The sequence below is a fragment of the Eucalyptus grandis genome, chromosome 9, assembly GCF_016545825.1.
Source record: "Eucalyptus grandis isolate ANBG69807.140 chromosome 9, ASM1654582v1, whole genome shotgun sequence".
Classification (NCBI taxonomy): Eukaryota; Viridiplantae; Streptophyta; class Magnoliopsida; order Myrtales; family Myrtaceae; genus Eucalyptus; species Eucalyptus grandis.
The window spans coordinates 21,486,493-21,496,224 of NC_052620.1; the positions used below are offsets into that span (position 1 = coordinate 21,486,493).

Genomic DNA, 9,732 nt, shown 5'->3' on the forward strand with positions numbered 1-9,732 from the left:
TGCAGAGCAGAAGATCCACATCCATTTGGTAAAGACATTCATTTTAAGGATCACTTTCATGTTTCCTAGACCGTCAGAAAAGGATCAACAATCGATAGAATTCGATACGACCGGATCATCATAACCGTTGTCCGCTGAGATCCACATGGGACACATGATCAATTAACTTATCATATGAAGTCGAGGGAAACATCTTCCCGACGTGTCTTCAAAAGGGTAATTTTGGTCACTCGAAGTGCACATTAGAGGTCACTTAGGCCAGAGCAACATTGAGCTGATGTCATCCTACCTTTAGGCTCAGGAAATCGACTTACAATGAACTTTGACCATCAAATGTAGAAAATAAAACGCTTTGTGAATCGTCTGATTCTTTCGTCCATGTTTTCCTGGTGATGAATACGGTCGCATCCACAAGTTGAGTCGCAAGAAAAGGCATCATCGGTTATGAAGAAAATTACAGATGCACGAGGTTCTCTTAAATTGGACAATGAGATAGTAGTTGGTTAAATCCAACCGAAATGTCCTACATAAAACCTCGCGGCAGTGTCTGGAGAAGGCTCAGTCCTTATCCCTGCACTAATTTTTCTTGTACAATAACCTCAAACCTACCATCATATGGCTCAACTTTCTGAAAGATAAGATCTTTTGCTGGCTCCAACTAGAGACTTATACAATCTGTGTTCATTGAGCGACTTCAGTACCTTGATCGGCTTCTTACCCTGCAAAAACAAGCCACTTCCTATAAATCTGCCGGACACCAAAAATCCAGTTACCAGTCAATACACAGTAGACTACACAAGAATAAATAAGATAATCAATTCTTGTGCGAAGTGCAATAAATGAATAGGTCGTTTGGCATAAAAGCTACCTTGGAGATCGAGACACAGATTGAGAGCGAGAGCGGGCACGAGATGGGGAACGAGACCGGGAACGTGAAGGGGAACGTGAACGAGAGCGTGAACGAGATCGAGAGTAATATCTTCGGGAACTCCTGCTTCTACTAGGACTTCTACTGCGCCTATACCTTCTGCAATACAACACATAAGGATGTAAAAACACATTAATTTTATTTGTTATGCATCAACTTCTATGACAACCACCTCATTCTTGGGATTATCCTTGGAGAAAACCACTTATTGCTGGTATTAGATGATCCAAAGACAGAATGAAAACTGACAATAGACAGAATGAAACTCAACACTTTACAAGATGACCAACTGAATTTTATGTTCATTCTCTAGGGAAAAGACCAGCCTTCGGTAAATCAAGACATTGTCCAAAAGGCACTAAATAAAACTCCTCTGATTCTGTAACACGTTAGTAAATATGGCAAACACAGAAGGCATAGAAAAGATATATATCTTCTTTCTCATGCAAATGAAATTACTACTAGCAGTACAATAAAATAAAACTCCCCTAATTCTGTAACATGTTAGTAATATGGCAAACACAAAAGCCACAGGAAAAGAGATATATACCTTCTTTCTCATGGAAATGAAACAACCACTAGCAGCACACTAAATGTGGTCCCATGCAAGTTTTCACATTATTGAAAGTTCTTTGATGATAAAAGACCGACCAAAAAACACTTCTATGTTGAACCATGTAAGTGCTTGACCAAAGCTGGCTATGTTAAGGCAATCGACAAACAAAGAACAATCCACAATGATAAAGTGTTTGGCCTTGGTACCACTGGAAAAAGGTGAAAGGCAACTCCACTACCAACCAATTAGCCTAGTCATATACTCAGTCACCTTTTAGCAAGAGTAACTATTAGGTTTCAGAAACTAACCATACAAGCACCTAAAAACATAAAAAGAAATTGTTTGCTATTACAAAAACAATTCACCATACCTTGGAGGGGAACGGCTGTAGCTTCTGCTGCGGCTCCGATGTCTGTAGCGACTTACTCGGTTTGTTTCTGCTATCTTCTCCAGCCTTTGTCGCTCCTGTTCCCGTTTCTTTGCCATTTCAGCAGCAGTATCTTTCTTAACTGCAAGACAACCAGTCATAAGCTAGTCTTCATGCAGCACAAAAGAAGACAGCTGGGGCCTATTTGGTTTAAGAAAACCACTTTAGTGTCTACATTTTTATCTAAAAATGAAAACAACACAGAAATTACTTACTATCACAAACTAAATACTGTTTCCATAAGAAAACGAAAAATATCATTCACTTTTATAATGACAAGCAAGAAACTGTCTTCAAATTTTTATTCCGAAGGAGAACAGAGTTTACTTTTCAGTGTTGAACATGCTTCCTATCTTTAAAACCCCACTCATATAGGTAGCCAATTTTTTATTCAGTTAAAAATTCTATTTTCATGAGCCAAACTCATTCCCAAGGAAACAAAAAGCCTAAAGCCAGAAAACAGTTCCAGTTTTCATTTGAAACGAACTCAAATCAGCATACACATTTGAGAGAGAGAGAGAGAGCAGTGAGCAGTAGAAACAATAAATTTGAACTTTCTTGCAGTATCATGGGCCATACTTTGCTTGTTCAGCTGTTTACTCATTATTCTCTTTAATCGCTCTTGAGGAGTTTCCCTTTTCTCTCCCTGTTTTGATGGCCCCCCAGATGTTCCTTTTGTTAACTTTGCTAAAGCCGAAGAAGTGCTGCAAAAGGTACAGTTGACAAAGTCAAAAGAAGAGTCTCAGTACATGCAAAAGTGCCTGTGGTTAACCCTTATGTCTGCAGACGCATACTCATTAAATGACATCAGAAAATACAACAGGTTACAGATCCAATCATGTACCTCGCTGATGGTTTCTGTTTAGCATTCTTTTCCTTGTCAAGGGACACCCCAGATGCAGGATCTACATGCAGGGCTTCAAGTATGTGACTGGATGATGGCCTGCAACACGGAAAGGTGTTAGGAATACTGATAGTATATCACCCATCTAAACCAAGCACAACATACGAGTCCAGTTTCAGGGGAAATATGAGCTTCAGAAAGGAAGCTTCCTTCCCTTTCCCTCTTTGCATTAGGTCGTTAATATTAGGCCTGATCTATTCTAGATCACAAAGGTTTGCCTCAGGTAACAAAACGGGGGGGTAAGCTGCAGCAGTAAACACTGTCCAATCTATCTTTGCAAGAATTAAAGGTCCAGTGCTCCGACCGGTTAGGCACATCAGCCTGAGATGGAGGAGATGATGGTGGAGAAAGTCCTTCAAGCTTTGGTCCCCCTGAATCACCAGAGCCCCCAAATTCAGTAATAAACTCTATCTTAGGAGTTTTTGGCTTGCTTCTATGACCATCATTAGCGTGTGATCCACGACCATAACGCCTGGAGTATGACGGTGAATATGACGGTGACCTCGATCTGGATCTGCATAAGCAAGAAGATGAAACAGAATTTACCAACATCTTTAGACAGGAAGTTAAACTAACAGCGGTCCACCTTCCAAAGAATGATTACATACCTTCGAGAACGGGGATAAGCATCATAAGTTGGACTTCGTCTAGTCTCCCTAAAAATTAAGACAAGGCAGCATTAGATGCTAGATTACATGACAGAGATCCACTCTGTAGAAAGAAAACCATTCTCTCACTATGACAGAACCAGTCAGTGATATATAAGACAAACACATAAACAACTGCCTTCTTTCCCTGCATTTGCAGCAAATGGACATCTTAAATTTTCTACTACAAGACACTTAACTAAAATACCTTACCGGTAGGGATCATGATGAAGAACTCGGGTCCCTGTTACGCGGGCAGCTTCCCTTTCCTTCTCCCTTTCAATTTGAGAAGCCTTCCTCCTCTCCTTTCGACTGAGCTTTCTCTGAAAATGCCAAAGAATGTAATTAACAACTTTATCCAATCACTGTTTATGACAATGTAAGAATCTCCACCAATTGAAGTCAGCTTACAATTGCAGGATCGCCTTTGATGACTTCCTTTTGCCTTTTCTCTTCCTCTTTAGCCTTTTTATCCATATGGACAAGCCAGCCATACCTTTTCACTCCAAAGTCTTTTGCAATTGCATCCATACCTTCATCATTACTATCGTCACTGTTAAAATCTTCATCTACATCTTCATCATCGTCATCCTCCTCCTCCTCATCATCATCACCATCTGAATAAGCATTTTCCTCCTTCCCATCCATGTCATAAGAGAATCCCACCTGTGAATAGGAGCCCTTGCTTGCAGGAGGCTGTGGCTGCTGAGTTCTGCTAGAAACAGAAGTAGAAAGACTCTAAACCAAGGCTGCCCAACATAAGCCAGGAAAGGGAATGCCAAGATAAAATATAATACATACTACTAAAAAAATCTCACCTGGTCAAGATCGATCTAAGGAGGGAAAAAAACAATAAAGATATCTCAACATATATGCAACAAAATTTCAAGAATTCCTGACCTGTCAGATGCAAATAAAGCAGTAGTTTTTGCTTCCATTTCTTGATTCACATGTTGCAAACCCTCCACATCCGTTACTGTCAAGGTCAAAGATTAGATTGTAAAGATAAAATGAAAAGAAGAGCAATAGAATTGACAATAATATTAATTAACCACTCTCATGTATTGTGCTCATACTTAAGAGATAGACGAAAAAAGTGCATATCAAATGTTGAACAAATTTAACGCATCATATTCAAAAAAGTACCGACATCCTCTACGTCGATGCTTAACTAAATCCCGATAACGCTCAAAATTAACAAACTCCTCTAGTTCTTCCTCCTCTTCTGACTTTTCCTTAACCCGAGAGTGCTTTGACTCCCGAATAAAATCAAGCAGTGCACGTCCATCAAATCTGCAGATGAAGAGTAAAAGATATTAAGATCTTGAAAGGTATAACAGAACAAGTTGAGGCTGACATGAGAAAAATTGTTGCTTTCCGTTGTGGAGGAGAGAATGAGGATACGGTGGACAAAAAATTTTAAACACTGATTATTACCTGTCAATTAGAATATCCTCTTTCCCATTCCATGGTATCCTAAAAAAGAAATTGAAAATTAGGTCATCTTCATATCAGAGTAAAATTAAGCAATTACATGAAAAAAGTTGCAAAAAATTGGACATGAAAATGACGAACATAAATACCACCAAAAAAAAGTTCATCAGCATTTCCAATGCCTAGACTTCAGACCAAGTTTCTTATCAATGCCAAAAGCAAGTCAATGTTTGTGCATAATTTCAATAAATACAGTCCCCTCATATGAGATGTTGTGCTGACAATTGACTTTGCACCAGAAAGATAATTTCTTCCATGATTCAGTCCATATTATACAGGCTCTTAAAATGGACACCCAATGCATAATAGCCTCTAATGATGTCTTTGTTGTAGATTTCCCATGCAATATTTATCTAATAGAAAAATTTCACTCCACCACAAAATCTCAAGTTCCAATCATGTTACATCCAACAAGGCTAAATATCCCAAACAGGCCTTTTCCAACTTCACATCAACAAAACAAAATGGAGGAGAATTTCACCTCACACATCAACTATATCAGGAGACAGCATATAGCTACCTCCAACTCATCCAATAGTATTCAACCTTGTAACTCGCAATCTTAGACGCCCAAAGGAATGTATCCCATCCCATGATATCTAAAGGTTGCCAACTTTTCAGACTCAAGAAAAAGACTACTACACAATCTTCTTTGCACACCAACCTCATTCGTCTAATAAGAACATCCCATTTCCAGGCAACTCATCAGAAGCTAAAAATGTGTAATTTTTAAACCCGCAACAAAACCTATGGACCTATTTCACAATCTGGGTACACCACACGAGCAGCGAAATCACAACGGAGGCCGAAAATTCAACAGCTTGACAAATGTTACAGTCGGAGGAGGCAGCAGATGCTAAACCGAACACAACGCCACGCAACCCTTTCCTAAAATTTAAGCTCCCGAATGAAAATCGCAAGTCCAAAACTCAACACCCATCAATCCCAACCAGAAAACTACCAATTCCTCGAGATCGCGACCCCAAAACCACACGTTATCACCATCAATACACGGTCGAACCACGAAAAAATGAAAAGAGAAGAAAAAAAGAGGAAAAATGAAAGAGGCGGAGCGGAGGAAAATGAAAGAGGCGGAGTGGGGTGGTGTCGGCGTACAATCCTTGCTGGTCCTGGGTGGCCTGGTAGAGGCCGTCGTCGCGGTACATGCGGCACCGGGAGCCGACGGCCTGGATCGACTGCTGCGGGTCGCCGCGCCTCTTGGCCAGGAACACGGCCCGCCGCTGGGCCCTCTTGCGGGCCGCGTCCATCATGTCGTGCACCTTCTTCTCCGACCGCCGCGCCTCGTGCCACATCTTCGCCTACCTCCCCAACCCCCCACCGATCGATTTGCCTCTTCGAGAATTCGAAACCCTAAAGCTCGATTGCGCGCAGTAGAGAGAGAAAGAGACGATAGAGAGAGAGAGAGAGAGAGGGAAGGGGCGTCTTCTGTGGTGGTACGTCGATGCTTCTGGACTGGAGTCTCCGTTGGCGGGGTGCGGCAGCGTCCAGGCGTCCTCGCGTGCTCCCGCGATCTGCGCCGTCCACGTCAGCACGCGGCGGAGGCGAGATTTAGCCAGGGCCTGTTGACGTTGATTTTGCCCGATTGAGAAAGTTCGGGGAAATTTTCGATTAACCACCCCCCTTGTCCCGGGCTGTAGTGATCCCCCTATTTTCATATGACCATGTAATTTAACCCGTCCTGATAAATATAGCGTGTTTTCTCGACTATGGTCTCTAGCCTATGCTCTTCTTAGCGATTTCCATGGATAATGTGCTTGGACCGGAGGTGCACCCACTTTATGTAGGTTTTTGAATGAGTGGTTTAAATTGGGTCAAAGCATGTTGAAGAAAAGATTTAGGATCTGCCCACTTGTGGGATGCCAGTCACCCTAAGACTCGACCTTGTGAGTTTTGTTGTTGTTTGACTTGTGGTACAATGAATTTTGTCCTCTACCATGCATGCCCAAGCCTAAACTAGAAGTTGATTCCCCAAGTTTAATTGTATACGGATCAGACAATGAATTTGTGATTTCGATTTTCGAAAATTCCCATTACTTTTTGCCATTAGGCCAATTATGCATTTGTAAATTGCTCTAAAATTAATACCAAGATATGCATTTGAATCTCTGTTCTTTGATATCTTCATTTATCTATTTGATCTTACAAAAATTTTACCTATGCGATATTAGGACTAAGAATACGTGGGTTTATTAGAATTCTCCCAAGTTGGACATCAAAATGTGGTGACAAACAAAATTTGGTGTGAATAAAAATATGTTAATTCTAATAGAAAAAAAATTGTGAAAAAGTGTGAATTGATCACTAATCTTTTGAAGTAGAAATATGGGGACAATACTTTCTTAGGAGAAAATATACAATAATATCATACCGTCAGATCACATGCTAATGTGGCACACATGTGTCTAGTCAATGCCACTCAAAATTTGACACGTGTAAATTTGGAGCATCTCAAAATAAGAAAAAGAAACATATTGGTTGTCCCTGTAGGTGAAAAGTAAAGAATTAATTGCCCAATAAATACCTTCCAAATTTCAATTGAGTGCGTTTTCATCTTCTCCACTAAGCTCATTTACACTCCTTTTCTATTTCATTTTCTTTCTGAAACGAAAACCTCCATTGGAGAAAAGCGAAACTTTGAAGGTAAAATCCCCATTATAGAGGTGTGAAGTTTCGATTTGAGTAGCACTTGGTTCGGTCTTCTTCTCCACTCTTTTACTCTTTACTTCTAGAACTTTTGCCCTTTCATTGACTTTCCCCAATTTTTCTTTTTTCTATTTATCAAGGAAAAAGGATCATAACAAAGGTGTCGAGCTCCGGTTCATGCTACACCTAGTTGAGTTGCCCTATCAACCCTTTTTCACTCTTTTATGTTTGGAAAATTTGTCCTTTCATTAACTTTCCTCTTTTTTCGTTTCCAAAGGAAAATTTTCCGTTATGAATGTGCAAAGGTAACTTTGCACAACAAAGAGGTCTGAAGGTTGAGTGCAACACTCCACTCTAGTTCTGCAATGGAAAGATGGGAAAGGTTAAGTGCTACACTTCACTTTGGATCACGCAAAACAAAGGTGCGCTTCAGCTCTACTCGTATTTTGCATTTGCAAAAATCTCAATTTTGTAAATGAGCCGTACTTCCTTCCAATTCAATCTTTTGTAGTCTTTTTCCAATCATATAAATTGTTGTATGTATATTATGGCACATTGCTTGGATACTACCAATCTAAATCTCATCAATCGGCTAAAACTTAAGCATATTTATGCGTGGATGGAGTGATTTTAGAAAGTAAGCTTATGCAAGTGAGCTGCTCTTAACAATTCCGAGGAACTCAAATGATGGTCACCAACTAATTGTTTTCACCAATGATCTTGCAATGGAAGAAAGGAAAAAAAATTAAAACCCTTAACTCAGGTTGTAGTCACACTACTCTAATGAAATTCTTTCTTTTCTTCCATCTATCATAAATGCTACCGAATGATTAAATAACTTAAATAGAGATTGAAATTTCAATATAGAAGAGAACAGTGCTACCAATGAACTGCAAATAAGATTTTTCTTTTCAAAGCTTGCAAATTAGTGGTTATATTAGATAAACCAAAATGTTGTTTTTGCTAAATAGTTTTTGAAAGGTTTCTAGATAATTCACGTTTGATAATTTCTTTGCTTGGACTAAATCTATTTTTGATTATCATGACTATAAGTTTAACTACCAATGACATTATAAAGCAAAGATGCACGAAGGTTGAGCAATCCACATTCATTGCGAAGTAGAAAGATGCGAAGGTTGATCATGATTGACCACTATTAAGCGCACTAGCAAAACCACTCAAACGCTCTCATTCTCTAGTCGTAATAGGTTCTCTCTCTTATGTGGATGCTTTAGATTTTCTAGGCAAATTTCTTGTAATTTGTGATGACTAATGACGATGGTAGATTTTCCTAACTAATATATTCACATATATGTGGTAGATTATTCCTAATACCTCTAGCTACCTTGACTTGTTCTTAGCATAAACGGGATGGCGTCATCTTTTTGTATAACTAAACATGTTTCACTTTATCTTTCTTCTTTCAATAATTATAATTTTTTTTTATTGCATAGGCTCCAAAGGATAATAGCATCGTGTATAAGGTCGATAAGGGCCTGTTTTATTCTAGTAACTGATTTTATTCTTTTTTTCCTAGGAATAGATTTTGAACAAAAATCCGTTTGGTAAATTTTTCCCAAGAACATACAAATTTGTTCTCAAGAATATATTTGAAGTAGAATTAAAAAGTAAAAAAAAAAAAAAAAGTTACTTTTTTTGCTTTCGAAAACAATTCTAGAATCAAGCCTAATTTTTCTTCTTTTCGCTTCTCTTTTCTTTTATTTCCTTTCCTTCTTCTTCTTCTTCCTTTTGGTCAATCACCGGCCTTGACCATGGCCAGCGACGTCACGAAGTGTCGCCGGCCCCCAGCAACACCGAGCCTCACCGTGGTTCGGGTCGTCGGGGCGATGATCGAAGGAAGAAGAAGATGAAAAGGGAAAAAGAAAAAAGGAAAAAAGAGAAAAATTTAATAAAATTATTAAAAGATTAAAAGAAGATGATTTGGACTAGAAATTTTAAGAGATTTACCAGATGCATTTCTATTCTAGGAATATAAATTTTAGGTAGTTACCAAACACTTTCAAATATTCAGAAATTGTTCTGGGAAACAAAATAAAAAATAATCATTTTTTAGAAGAAATTGTTCCCGAAAATAAAATGGTTACTAAACGC

At 39.0% G+C, this 9,732-nt stretch overlaps 1 protein-coding gene across 2 annotated transcripts; it reads right to left on the reverse strand.

Annotated features, from left to right (window-relative positions):
• Positions 1-415: 415 nt before the first annotated feature.
• LOC104418571 (CLK4-associating serine/arginine rich protein) lies at positions 416-6,394 on the reverse strand. Of its 2 annotated transcripts, none has more exons than XM_039301651.1 (13): positions 6,073-6,394; positions 4,900-4,938; positions 4,613-4,755; positions 4,363-4,438; positions 3,874-4,174; positions 3,676-3,785; positions 3,424-3,471; positions 3,120-3,329; positions 2,756-2,854; positions 2,491-2,615; positions 1,855-1,993; positions 869-1,024; positions 416-719 (listed from the first exon to the last, which is right to left on the reverse strand). In XM_039301651.1, exons 1-13 carry the CDS (start codon positions 6,267-6,269, stop codon positions 695-697), a joined length of 1,668 nt encoding a protein of 555 aa, XP_039157585.1. In that variant the 5' UTR covers positions 6,270-6,394; the 3' UTR covers positions 416-694. The 2 variants fall into 2 exon arrangements, with proteins under 2 accessions (XP_039157585.1, XP_039157584.1); XM_039301650.1 differs by having other exon boundaries at positions 869-1,027; positions 6,073-6,393.
• Between the last annotated feature and the right edge of the window lie 3,338 nt (positions 6,395-9,732).

Bases quoted from the DNA above. Each gene is read 5' to 3' on its own strand.
- LOC104418571 (XM_039301650.1), bottom strand. From the start codon at position 6,269: ATGTGGCACGAGGCGCGGCGGTCGGAGAAGAAGGTGCACGACATGATG. The intron at 3,786-3,873 runs GTAAGCTGACTT...TGGCATTTTCAG, and splicing joins TCAAAGGCGATCCTGCAATT to AGAAAGCTCAGTCGAAAGGA. The intron at 3,330-3,423 runs GTATGTAATCAT...TTGCTTATGCAG, and splicing joins GCTTATCCCCGTTCTCGAAG to ATCCAGATCGAGGTCACCGT.